Source organism: Polypterus senegalus, chromosome 10 (genome assembly GCF_016835505.1).
Source record: "Polypterus senegalus isolate Bchr_013 chromosome 10, ASM1683550v1, whole genome shotgun sequence".
Lineage (NCBI taxonomy): Eukaryota > Metazoa > Chordata > Cladistia > Polypteriformes > Polypteridae > Polypterus > Polypterus senegalus.
This window is the reverse complement of record NC_053163.1, coordinates 75,997,241-76,011,335: the sequence shown is the minus strand read 5'-3', so window position 1 is coordinate 76,011,335 and position 14,095 is coordinate 75,997,241. Positions and strand designations below refer to the sequence as shown.

Genomic DNA, 14,095 nt, shown 5'->3' with positions numbered 1-14,095 from the left:
CGATCAGCTGCTGGGTTGCTGCTGTGCCACATGATCTGCACTTCGATTGTCCATCTCTTCCCGTCCCCCAACCCCCCACCAGCGCTATGCGCCGTTATAAAGAGTTGGGCTAAATGCACCCCAAGGAGACGCGGTCGTTCCTCCGAAATCCCTCCTAATCGGTGATACAATGGGAAACAAATAACAGTTGTTTATCTCCTCTTTGCTCGATCAGCTGCTGGCTTGTTGCTGCTGCTGTGCTGCGTGATCTGCATTTTATGCGGCGCTTCAAACATTTAAAAGCCTGTGCAGCACCTGTCCTTTTGTCTCACTGCCTCGTGTCTCTTGACCCCCAGACATCCACTATTCGATCTCTTTTCGCTGTTCTGTTATTTCACCGAGTAATATTTTCCGTTTGTTTGTGATAATACAATATTTACTCTCATTTTTTGAGACTTTCGAATTTTCCTACTTTCATTATCTCTAACCTGCTCTGCATGTGTGTCACGGGACATCCTTCCAAAGGTTGGAAGTATGACGTGACTTGTCCGTCTCACGGGACGTGAAAGTGTCTCTCTGTCTCTCTTCCAAAGATCACATCTTGTCTCTCTATCGTCGCAAGATTTTTTTTTTATAATAGAGAGATATCACTAAATACTTTTTAAAATATTTTTTGCAGTAGTTCTTGTCATTTTTCTTGACTATATGTCCATTTTTAAAAAGACTAAATGTTTTGTAGAATGTTCTCTGTTTTTTCCTTCCTCTAAGTAATCTGCACAAATTATTTCATGAATGTTTGCTTGTGAACCTCACCTACATGGCTCCCACTCAAATTTGCTGACATGTTTCTTGTTAACACGCAATATTCCACAGGCAGCAGCAGCCTCCACAGCTCTTTGCAACAATAATATCTGCTAGTGGAAAAGAAAACAAAGTCAGATGTGTCCTTTTTCTGTTTATGGCTAATTCAGTTTTGTCTAGAAATGAAACATTATAAACAACCATCTTTGGAATTTCAGTTCAAGGCAAAATGTAACAATACAGTAACTCTATATTGTTAATTTTAAGACTTTATAATCAAGAATATGTGCTCATTGGCTTCAACTGATATTTTCAGGTCTCTTCTAGCCACAAACACACCACTGTGTTCTGAGCTGGCCATATCTTATTCTGTCCACAGATGTTCAGGTCACTTACTGCTAGGGTCTTTTTAACTTCTTTACAATGCTCAAAGATAATTCAGCACTACACTCTTATCTACAGTGTGGAACTTTGAATAAAATGTATAACATTTCATGTTAGAATTCACAGACATGAACAAATGAAGTAAACTAGACTTTATAGTTGCAGTGCAACTGATTGTAACACATTACCTGTAAAACGTGGATTAGAGAGATGTTATGCAACTTAATCAGTGTCACACAACGAAGAATAGGCTGACCCTGGTGGCTAAAGGATTAAAGTGCAACCTGAGAAATTAATGGAGGCAAGTATAAAAGACACAATTGAGAGCCCCATATACAGTATAGGTGTGTAACATAAATCTGTTGCATGATCTTTTGAAAGAAGAGAACAAAGAAAGGCAAGAGAAGCTCAATCTGTCAACAAAGGCTGGCCCTACATTTATCTGATAAAACCTTTTAGGACACAAAGCTACTAGATGAGGCGCGGCTGCCACAAGGACAGTGGAATGCAAAACTTCACAAATTGCTGATTGGGGTGGGCAGGCAAAGACCCTTGTTCTAAAGACCAAGCCTCTCATTCAGCCGAGAGTGGTCATCCAACATATTTCTAAAACAATGGAAAAAGTATGGCAAGCAAAAGAATTTATTGTTTTCAAAATCAAAAAAAGACACAATACTTTATATGCCTGATGCAAAGCATTACCATGGTTTCAGAAAAAAAAAAAGAAGAATAAAAAGAAAACACACAGCTGTCATAACACCTTTTCCACAACCAACAGCAGTTAGGACAATTAGGGAGGGCACTTTAAGGAACAGGGGGTTGTGGACCAATACTATTTATCTGAGTGATATGTTAACTTTTCAAGGACAGTGCAGTGGATTTTTTTCTTAAAAACACTCAAGACCACTATTTTTTATCTTAATGTGATGTTGTAACCCATGTAATAAAATAAACTGCCTGCTTTAGAGAACTAAAGCACGTCTACAAGCCACAGCATAGGGAATGATCAGCTATCATCGTCATCCATCACCCTAATGTGGTCTGCATTTTTATTCATACAACATTGCATTCACGTGTCCAACCTTATTGTGCTGTGCTGTGTGTGTGTGTGAGTGTGTGTGTGGCATACAAACATACACTCTCTTACTTGTCTGTGATAGCAAATCTCCCTATTTGCTGTTGGCATGATATGATACCACTTCTGACAAGCTCTCATAAAGTGGATGTGTTGGCCCATATTTTGCAACCCCCTATAAACCTGCCATGTGGCTGAATTTGGGTTTGAACAGCAAAGTGTACTTTAATACACTCAAAGCATGAGTTCTTTATCACATACATAGTTTATAAATGCATAAGCAAGTGCACATGGCATTCCTACACTAAGGACTAATGGAAATACCAATGGATTGCCTTCTAAATTTGTGCTACTATAACAGTCATGATTTGTACCTTCAGAAATTGAGCTGCTTGTTGTCAAATTGTTTGCACTCAAATTAACGTGGCCACCATCTGAGCTTGAGGACTTGTGCATTCACATTATTAACTCATCTGGCTATCATAAGGACATCCAGCCAAGCGTTACTAAGGAAGGCAGTATATCTGAGTTTAATCATTTGATGTCTAAATAAATATAGCTTTGCTCCATGCTTTCACACTGTTAGAATGGCAATGGAGGTATGTCAGCTGTAAACAACTTACAAACATACAGTACAGCCAGCAAAGCGAGCTAAACGTTAAAACGTACAAGAAAACAAAAATACACCTCTGAAAAAAATCTATATACACAAACAATTGGTTAAAACTGTTTATACAAAGCTTTACATTTACATTAAACTTTTAAAATTTAACTCAAAGGAAATATAAAAATTCTGCCAAAATTTATAGAGAAACAAACTGACTTAGAAAAAAAATCAAATTTTTTTTTAATTTTTTTTTTTTAAGACGAAGTTATATGTGTGTTTTATTGTTAAATTATAATTTGTACAAAAATTTTTGGTTTCAGATATCTTTTTTAAATACAGTACAGCTATATGTATGCACATATATAATTGTGTGTATACCTGTAAAGAATTTATTATAAATAAATAATTCTCAACCCACCATCCTGCCTCTCTTATACAGTATCTCTTTTCATAAACACGCATATATACTGTACACATATGCACAAACTTGCAGTATATATCTGGGCTTTAGACATCACCCAGATAGGTGGATACCGAAAGAACAGAAATGGAATGTGTGTGTGTGTGTCTGTTTGTTTGTGTATACATATATGATGTTTACAGCTATATACATGCGCTGCGGACCTCCAGGCTCCGTCAACAGAAATTGCTCATTACCATGACAACCATACCAGAATGAATAAAACTGCTGCTTCCTGGTAGAGGAAGTCAACTATTGTAAATCTCAGGCACTGGAAGACGTCTGTATTTCTCCTGCTACTACACAGTCCTCTAAACCGTGTCACAAGTGCCTGAAAGAAGTGGAGTAAACACAGCTCCTGTTAGCTAACTTGAACTAGAAGCCCTGCTTCATTCACCAGTCTACAAGTCTGCAATTTATTCTTATTCATATATAAAAATACATACTGTGCATCTTCCTCAGTTTTTTATTTAAGCAGTCCTACCATAAAATTTTATGTTGAATTATTTTTTTAAAAATAAAATGTACAAAAAATACAGCAAAGTTAAAGGCCATAGAAAAAAAGTGAACTTCATATTTTAAATATGACACCCCTTGACTTTCTCTCACAAAAATCATTGTCCTTTCTTTGAGCATCAAGTCAATATATACTAAGTTGCTTGTCACATGCCGGGTTCCTCTTTTACAAGAGTTAAAGCTTTTAACTACAGTTTCATGGTAAATAATCGAGGTCTATACAAGCCACTCAGGTTCAGAGGGAACAATCACTGTATCAACAGAAGAGGCAAGGCCCAGTAAATGGCAATAAAAGACAAGAGCCAATCAGACGCTGCTGTGAGAGGCAGTGGCACATTATTTGGACTTTGGACATTGCAACGGGGGCAAGCTAATAATGAAGATGTAAACTTTCACAGTTTCTAAAAGTTGGATTTGGCACAGACGTTTCTTTTTCCTATATTACTTACAGCATCGTATTTGAAGAAGGCTTTCTGAATAATTTTCCAAATTTGCTTTGCTTTTAATTTAAATTGTACAACACATTTTACACACCAGTAATACAACGGTTGCAAATAATGCTATGAGGATGAGAAAACTTTGTTTGGTCACCCTTGATACTTAAGGAAAATATTTACGATTCTATGGAATCCACATTTTCTGTGATTACCCCTTACTGAGAAATCACATTTTACAATTGTTTTTATATTAAGAATTGGAAAGTAAGCAGCAATATCAAAAAGTTATAAAACCTTCCACATGCAAAATTGATCTTAATTGCTACTTTTAATTTGGTTTGTTGACAAAGGTAGCGCCTGATATTCCTTGACATACAATCTGGAGAGACTTCCCTTACGCAGGGTCTCATGCTTTAAGAAGAGATGCTAGCAGATGTGCCAGTGAAGACACATCAAAGATTTTCAGCCTCTCTGACATTAACAAGGTGCAGAAGAGAACAGGAAAAACAAAACTGAAAGATGTTGTCATGAGTTGTTTTGGCTGGCAGATCAGGAAATCTGTGTTATTTTGGTGTCATCGGTTACCCTGTGGTACAAATGAGTGGCTGGAAATATGGCACCATATTCCACCACAATCTGATTCTCCTCCACTGAATGCAATACTCTGTTAAACCCTGAATGTGGACAAGAGATATCAGCATTCTCCTTTAGCCGAATCTCTTCTGTACACTACACCATGTACAGATGTGTGGGTATAATGTGTAGCGGATTAAAGTGATACCTCTTCCGATCAGTCACAACAGAGTTGACAGTGTCTGTAGAAGGATAAATAAGATGCTCCCTATAACTGCATTGAGGACAACTCTGAAACATTAATAAGGCACATTATGTGGAAGCAAACAGAAGTCCAGCAGGTCAAAAGAAAACCTTGTAAGAGCAATAAATTAAAGAGTCATTCACACAAATGATGGTCCCGGTTTTATTCAAATCAGTCCTTTTTATGTATCTGCAGCTTCTTGCTTTACTGATACAGGGCTGAAGGATGGAGAGCTCACCTGAACAGTCAGTGGCTGACACCTTGTCAGCTGCATGTTGTGGAACTCCTCCAGCTCTGTAGAAGGTGTCAGACCAACAGTAGGGCTGCTACTCTCCTTGATGACCGTTTCATTGGCTATGTGCTCTGAATGCCCATTGATGTGGTTTGTGATTGCCTGAGTGGGTTCCGGAGAGCCTCCAATAATAACAGTCTGGAAACCGAGATCTGTATCTTCATCGGATGTTTTGATTGATCCTGCATAACTGACAGAATCCCCAGTGACCAAAGAGTGAAAGTAGTTTGCATCTAAGATTTCCTCCTTAATGTTAATACCATTCACCTCACCAGGTTTGAGGACAGTAGCAATAACTGTGCCGGGGTGTTGCGCCACAACAGGCTGCCCACTAGCATTCAGTGTGACAAGACGAGTTATTCCATTCATGGGTTGAGACTGCGCTGTGGTGTTAATCAAGCTGCTAGAAGAGGATGACAAAGTAGCTAAGAGTTGCTGATGAGAGCTGTCAGACAACCCATTGACTGCGGAGGGTAGAGTTGTCTGAAATGCCATCATATCTTTCATCCCTGGGGTAGAGGAAGGCACAGTGTGAAGAATGACTCGCTGGCTAGTAGAGGAGGCAGGGTCTCCATTGGAAATTACAGTTGTTAGAGGCACAGTTTGTAGAGTCACTGTCCCTGTAGCTTGTGCTCTGGATGTCAGCATCATTGGAACACTTGCCTGGACTGAAGCTGGTACATTAATGGTCCTGAAAAAGGATGAAAACATTTCATGTTTTATTAAAACTGAATTTCACACGGTCAAGTCAATGTAAAATAAATCCCAATGGCACCACACAGTAAGCCACAAAAACTATAATGAGAAATTTTAATGGATGGTGTCATTTGGCACTGTGGATTATTGCGTGCAACATGCCAGGAAAATGGCTGTTAATCATTACTGTCATAATGACAGCAGATTCCCCTTGGAAGATTCAGGCATTTTCTATTAAAAATATAATAAACACTCCCAATTGAGCAAAACTAAAAAAAAATTTTTTTTTTTCAAATCTTAAATAAGGTAGTTTTCCAGTATAGAACTTAAGCACCGAGTGCCATTGTACCACAAAGGCTATCACTGCTGCCTCATAGATCAAATCCTGCACCCAGATATTGACTGTATGGAGTTTGCACAGTCTCTCTTTTGTCTGTGTGGGTTTTCCTACCCCATTCCTAATGATGTATAGGTTAGGTTCATTGAAGAATTGGCCTCAGTAAGAGTGTGAGTTTAAGTGTGAGTACAAGAATTAAGAGTAGATTGACTCAACAGAGGTGGTCCTCACACAGTTACAAATGTCATCTATGCCTAAAAAGCTTTGTAAGATGTTTGTAAATGAAAACCATGATACTGAGTCTTATTAGGTTGATAGTCTTACTGTACTGCAAAGCAGGCAACAAAAATGTGTAATGAAATTAGTTCTACTGGTTTTCTGTGTTGGATTGATGATCTCAATGTGCCTTATGTAAAACATTAACCAGTCACTCATCAAGTACCATTGTACAATATAAAATACAGTACATACACCCACTCTGATTTGTTGCATTTTTGCACATTGTTTACTGTAAATATTATCAATTCTTCAGACATCCACACCTTGGAATATTTACTGGCCAAAATTTTTTTTTTCTCCTTTTAGAAAATATTGCTGTGGCACAGTGGAAGCCCAGAGCCTTAGAAAATGCTTTGTAACACTTTTCAGACCAATGCATATCAACAAATATTTTGTAGAAGTTGAATGGGATGGACAAGATTGTTGGCTTCAATTGCCTGTTCTTGTTACAATTTTTTAATGATCTGATAAGTTTTCAGGAATGTACTTTAGTTGAGGCCAGATCACTCTAATGTTAAGGGCTTAAGTTAGTCATATTTATATTGGGAGGGGACCACCTAATCAATGCAAATATGTTAACCAATATTTTAAAATAACTTAACATACTCAAACCTGTGTAACACAAGTCAGGAGAAAACAGTTAACAATAATTGTACCTTTGTTTGGGGGCGAGTTCATTCATCCATCCATTATCCAATCCGCTATATCCTAACTACAGGGTCACGGGGATCTGCCAGGGCTTCACGAAGAGGAAAATAATATTTTCTAGTCAAATGCTGAATGTTTGATTACTGTGTGTATCAGTGTGATGCAGCACATAGAGGTCCATGGCAGGGTACATGTTTAAAATAACAAACAGCGTGCTCGGGGAGTGGGTATGTACAGTAATGTATCCATGAATTCTCCAGGTGTTTACTAAGAATTTTCTCATTGGCACTTCATGGGGCATAATCAAGGCACCTGCACCTGTAATGGTTTAAAAGATGCCTGATGTGGTTAGATTTTTGTGTGAAGGTTCAAAAAAGAAGGTTTTGGGAGTATGAGCCAGTATAATGGAAGAAAGGAAGGAAGGCGGTCCAGTTGGAGGCCCTGCGAGGGAGCAAGAGGAGCAGTGCCCCAGGGTTAGGTTGCTCCTGCTGAACATCTTGGAGAAGATATGATTGAGTGCTCCAGGGGTCCTGAGGTGGCAGGAAGATGGAAGTCTGGCTCCAAGTGCCCCAGTGGGTACTGCTTGAGGTAACTGGGACAATAGCCAGAAAGAGGGTCTGTAGCTCTCGGCGTTTCTACCTGTGAGCAAGACCTGAGAAGGGTGAGCTGTGGAGTTGAAGGAGAAAGATGTACTGGGTTTGTGTTGAAAGAAACTTTGAAGGTGAAATCAGTATTCAAGTTAGAAGGATGCACTGAGGCTTGTGGTTTCAATATTTTGAATCCTGACTTTTACTTTACCCTTGATTTTAATGGATTATTTATTGACTTATGTACTGATTTTAACCTAAATAGAATTTTCACCTTTGCTTAGCAAAAGAATGCATAAGAGAATTAAGTGATTTTCAGTTCCTGTTATAGACTAAATTATTATATCTCATTTATGTTCAGCATATTATATACCACTACATAATATGCTTAGGTAGCAATTTATTATGCTCAGATAACACTCCAGTTTACTGAACTTTGACTAAGGTTGCAGCTTTAAGATCAAAATTCTTCTTAAGTTCACTTGAAACTTAAGACTATCCTACCCTACTCTGAAAGGATATATATAGGGTGGTCCAGATCTAATTATGCAATTTTCATTACACCATAACTTATTAAGTTTATTACATAGAAAATCACCAGAAAAATCTCAGACCATTGAGAAGTGTGCAATCTGCCGATATGAAGAATCTTCTTCACGCCGAACTGTAATCGTCCCCGCATAAATCAAAGTCATCTAGACAATCTGGATCTGCATAATTAGATCTGGAGCACCCTGTGTATATGTGTGTATATATATATATATATATATATATATATATATATATATATATATAAAACAAGTATACTTTGGAAGGAAACTTAGTAATAGGACAAAAGCACCCACAACACAGAATATTAAACTCAAATGCCCCAAGCTGCAAAGTATTGGAGCCAATCAGGTATAATAAATTAGGTCATTTGAAGAAATGTGACTTTTCTCTTACCTAATGGTATGTGGAGGTGCAGGGACTGCTGCGCCCTGATTCGGCTGGAGGACATGAACAGTTTGCAGAAGTTGTTCCGATTGTCCCCCACTGATTTCTTGGAATGTCATTCCCGGGTTCTGTTGCCTGACTGCCTTCAACAGAACTGGATGTGCAGGAGACTTTCCCTGGCTTGAGCGTGAGTTTGCTCGTTGTCCTCCTCGACCTTGACTAACCGAGTGGTTAAGTGCCTGATCTGGTCTTGAATCAGAGACCTGAGTATCCTCATCATCAATCACTATCAGGTCTTTGGGCATTTCTTTGAACTGGTATACAAGTCTTTGTCCTTCAACTTTGGCAAGAATTCCACGCTGATAATAATATCTTTAAGAAAAACACAAAAAGTATAGGATATTCTGATCAAAGAGATTTTAGTTTGGAAGAAGAACATGACAAATATAAGAAAACAGCAGGAGAAAGAAACTATAAAGAATGGGCTGTATTATTTTATATTTAGTTACTATGCTGTACTTTTTTCTGGAACAGGTTGGTGCTTGCTCAATATAGACATTTTTGTAAGGTACAATTAAAAGGAATGCTCAATTTGGAAAACAGTGTTTCATTCAAAACCCACTAAGCATTAAAAAGAATCCTGCTTTGCCTTTCATCAGATTTGAAATTTTGAGCAGTATGGAACAATGTCCAGAAATTAGGCAATGTGCCCCTACTGCTGAATAGAATGCTCTTGTGCGTACTCATTAGATATTGCATACTTAAAACATCTGGTACCTCATCACTCAGGAGCAATTAAATTTATACCATCTTAAGTGTTTATACAATCTGTTATTTATAAATACTGCAATTCTTCTGGATCTACTTTGCACTCTTTGAGGAAAGGGGAGGTTTAACTTATAATTTTGTACAAATGCTGGAAGTAAACAAAATATGTGAGTAAAAATGTCAGGGAACCCACAGCTAAGAAAATTATTTTAAATGCATCATAATGTATAGATCACAAAATAATGTGCTGTTCATATGGAACAAATAGGTGAACATCCAGTAAAAATCCTATGGATATGGAAATACCCAACATCACTGGCAGATCTTCAACTACGAAATAATTCTCTATAAATGTGCTTGGCAAGCTTGTTCATATTTTAAAAATGTAGTGAGGGTTCTTTTTCTTCTGTTGCAAAGTGGGAGAAACAACATGTGGCAGCAAAAAATTGGCAGTTTCAGGGTATGATACACAAGTAGCCTTACCTGAGAGCACGCCCCATGGTTTCATAGTTCATATCTGGCTTATTTTTGTGTTTACCCCACAGTTTGGAGACGGCTTTCGAGTCTACTAGCTTAAAAATTCCCTTTTCTCTCTGTGTCCATTTGATGTATTTGGGGCACGTGTTCTTATCTTGAAGAAGAGCAAGGAGAAACTCCCAAAGGTAAATTGTGTTCCCTAAGGAGAAAAGAATCAAATTAGTTGAACTTGCAGTAGCCGAACAAAAGAGGTAAAATCTCCAGTGTACTAGATTTTTTGCAGTATAGCAGGGGTGTTGAACTTTGGTCCTGGAGGGCCGCAGTGGCTGCAGGTTTTCATTCTAAGACCTTTCTTAATCAGTGACCAGTTCTCACTGCTAATTAAATTCCTTTGGCCATTCATTTTAATAACCCTGTTTTTAAGGATTCTGTCCTCTGAATTGATTTTCTTCATTAAAGAAATGAGACGTGAAACAAGTCAACAGATGACCAGATAAATTGGGGCTTCAAACTCCAACCAATTTCACTCCAATCGGTTTTTTAATGAGAAGCTGATTCTTACTGTTAATTAAACTCATTATTTAATTACATGGCTTGTTGCTATGCTCTCATTCTGCCACAGCAGACATTTCCAAAACTGTTCATTTCTGTTTTTTCTAAGAACACCATCCCAATGTTTTGGTGACCTGAGAGATCAGCCTTACTGAGACATTAATTTTTATTTATTTTTAGATATAGTGTGATAGGCACAGGTGAGCTGGTCGTGTGGGCAGCTTGTTTTGTGTCTCATTATTGTTTGGCTGCTAATTAAGGAAAAAGAAACAACAAATGGGCCTGAATTAAATTAATTAAAATTAAGGCAAAAGGAGTTAATTAGCAGCAAAAAACTGGTCACTAATTAAGAAGATGGTTAGAATGAAAACCTGTAGCCACTGTGGCCCCCTAGGACCTTGTTCGACACCCGTGCAGTATAGTAAAATTAGATTTTCACACTAAACAAGAAATGATAACACAATACATAATTCTCATTCCCACTTTATCCAATTTGGGGGGCAGAGAACTAAAGCATAGTCTGCTAGCACTGGGCACAAGGTAAGAACCATCCCTGGACAAGACTGCAGCCTAAGGTAGGGCCCACTTACACACAGCCACTCTTATACTTATGCACGGCTAATTTGGTATTTCCAGTTCACCTAGCATGCATATCCTGGACTACTGAAGCAGAGTCTACACGGGTAATAAACAGGTACAGGATTTGATCTCAGGATGTAAACCTGTCTGACAGCACTGCTCGCCACTGTGAAGCCAAACTGCACTAAGAAATAATAAGCATACATATATTTAGTAATAATACAGCAACTTCTTTCCACTTGACCATGACCTGTTTTTTTCTGCTTCACACTCATCTTATAGCAACCAAGAAGTTCTTATTTTCAACTAGGCTTCACTCACACAGAACACATTAGCACTTTCAATATTCTTACACATTTTACAAACAAAATGAATAACAATTCACATTTTCTCATTGCTTCAAGCAAGTAATAATAGGAAATGTAATAAATAAAGAAATCACTGACTAAATGACTCAACCATATTACTAACAGAAAGCAATGTAATTTATTTTTATTTTTTTCCTGCAGAAGAGTTGAATGAATGTACTGGTATTCCCTGACGGTAACTACCTCAGTGAAATACAAAATTAAACATAATTGCGAAAACAAATGAGCTATCAACAAGCAATCGATCAAACATGAAAAATGCTTCATATTCTCAGTGGTTTGACCTCAGAAAGACAGACAGCACTGAATTCAAACAGTGTCTGCAGATGAGTTCCCTGAGGTGCCAACGGCTGTCCTCTCTTTTCAGGCATCGGTCCTGTTTGAACCAAGTGAGTCTCGGAGGAGATCCTGCTGGCCCGGGGACAGTGAAAAACAAAACAAAGTAACCCTGCATCTGGTCCTACGTGGAGGACTGTTAAGATATACAGACGAGGAGCCCACACCAGGGTGCTCATTCATGCCAGCTTACTGCACTGCACCATCCATCATTCAACTCCTGCCTGAATTTGAAACAAGAAATGTAGCCAGATGGTGCCGAGACCCCTGGCTTTTTCAGTATGCACCCAGGGCACTTGGTTGAATGTAACATCTTGAACACTTACTTCTGCAGAGCCTAAATATAAAAATGCATTATAATGCAGGCAATAGCATCAGAAATATAGCAATAAACTGCATTCTGGATATGAAAAAAAATCACTTTGTAAAAGCTTTGTCATGGGCTGGCGTTGTTTTCTACTGTTAGCTGTAATAGCTCTTAAAATTAAATGTTATTTGGTGAGTTCTAGTTTTATATCCTCTAGCAATTCTCACACATTAGCAGCTTCACTTCACTTTTACATTTGTCTTTGGGTTACAAGCCAGTGTTGAAGTGAGCAATAAAGAGATCTTGTACAAAAAATGTCCTTTGTAACAAAGTATTTAAAAGCAACAGACATCAAGTCCAACTAAACATTAGTCATTTGCAGTGACCCCTTTTGATATAAGCACTGTGCAGCATGTGTAATCTCCATAACTGTGTGACTATTACCAACTAATAGCAACTATTAATATTACATTTGGGCAGAATTTTATCATAATAGTATACTTGTAAAGTTTCAGGGATGGTTGTCACTTTAGAAAGATTCTTTACATGGTACATGTCTGTAGAATCCTTACCTTTCCCATCCTTGCTCCTCTTTCTAAGAGGTAGACTAGGTGTGGAGACTGGTGATGATGGTCTGACTGGCCGGGGTTTCCTGACTGGTAGAAGAAATAAAGGCAATGTAATACTTTTTCAAGTAAGAGTTCTAATCAGTAATAGGCATATGACATTAATAGAGCAGAATACAAAAACTGAAAGAGATAAAAATGACATTACATACATAACTACCTGAGAGTAAAGAATATTAACTGTTGCCATAAATAAATGAAGAAGAAGTCATATGAAGGAAACTCTTAAAACTCTTGTTCATCTCCAATATATTTATAGCTGTCAACTATAATCAAAGTAAAACATATACATGCTGAACTGCTGTGCCATCCATCTTGTGCTCAGCACTGCTGGGCCAGTAATAATTAATGTTTTTTAAATTATAAATGTCTGACACTATGTGAAACATCTGATTATAATTTATTCCCCAGTTTGATTTCTTGAAATTCCTCTGAGCAACACAGACACCTGCTGTTTGCAATGCAATACAATGTGGCTAGAAAATATGCAGCTGATGGCCACACAGTAGTACAAACTTGTGACGCCACACATTGACTGGAAATAAGATATATGGTCTACATTTTAAATCTATTAAATTATAAGCCATCTACTTTATTCTCCCATCTTAATAACTAGGAAAGCTGAATGTGAAATGGCAATACTGCTGTTAAGATTTTTTTCTGCCAGTGTTCCCAGGAGAGATGCATAATACAAAAGAAACCAATCATCAACCTACCTTTCTTTTTCTTTGGCGGCTTTGTGGGACTTTTCTGTGAAATCTCATCAGTGGACTCCTCATCCAGGGATACATCTACTCCATTATTATGGTTCTGCAGCTGCTCAGGCTGGAGAGATATGTATGTGAGCTCACTCTCCAGCAAAGTACTGTAGCCATGAACTGTTAAAAATGAGAAATAATAATGTAATTCTTTATACCATGCATGATGACTACCACAATTCAAATTATTCTACTTTAGTCTAATCATTAATAACAGAACATTAAATGTTTTAGATAACTTTTGCTATATAAAACAGCTAAACTGAAAGAAACTGGGGGAAATGATGGAAGGAAGGCAAATAGGAAATTAAAGAAACTCTAAATAAAAGCAAAGGAACAAATCTTTACATAATGTCAGCATACCACTGAAAATGGTAAACAGTAACAGATTTTCACAGAAATTGCCTTCAGCTGCAGACATGTCATTGCAATGCAAACCAAATTTGGGTTTTAGATTTTAAGATACAAAACAC

General features: G+C 37.8%; 1 protein-coding gene across 6 annotated transcripts in view; it reads right to left on the bottom strand.

Annotated features, from left to right (window-relative positions):
- Nucleotides 1-1,788: 1,788 nt before the first annotated feature.
- Nucleotides 1,789-14,095, bottom strand: part of elf1 (E74-like ETS transcription factor 1) — a 232,502-nt gene continuing 220,195 nt past the window's right edge. For all 6 annotated transcript variants that reach the window (XM_039765994.1, XM_039765996.1, XM_039765993.1 and 3 more), the window contains 5 exons: nucleotides 13,581-13,742; nucleotides 12,811-12,894; nucleotides 10,103-10,295; nucleotides 8,861-9,223; nucleotides 1,789-6,059 (listed from right to left, as the gene is read on the bottom strand). In XM_039765994.1, coding sequence (XP_039621928.1) covers nucleotides 5,258-6,059; nucleotides 8,861-9,223; nucleotides 10,103-10,295; nucleotides 12,811-12,894; nucleotides 13,581-13,742 — 1,604 coding nt within the window. In that variant the 3' untranslated portion in view covers nucleotides 1,789-5,257. The remainder of the gene's footprint in view (nucleotides 6,060-8,860; nucleotides 9,224-10,102; nucleotides 10,296-12,810; nucleotides 12,895-13,580; nucleotides 13,743-14,095) is intronic.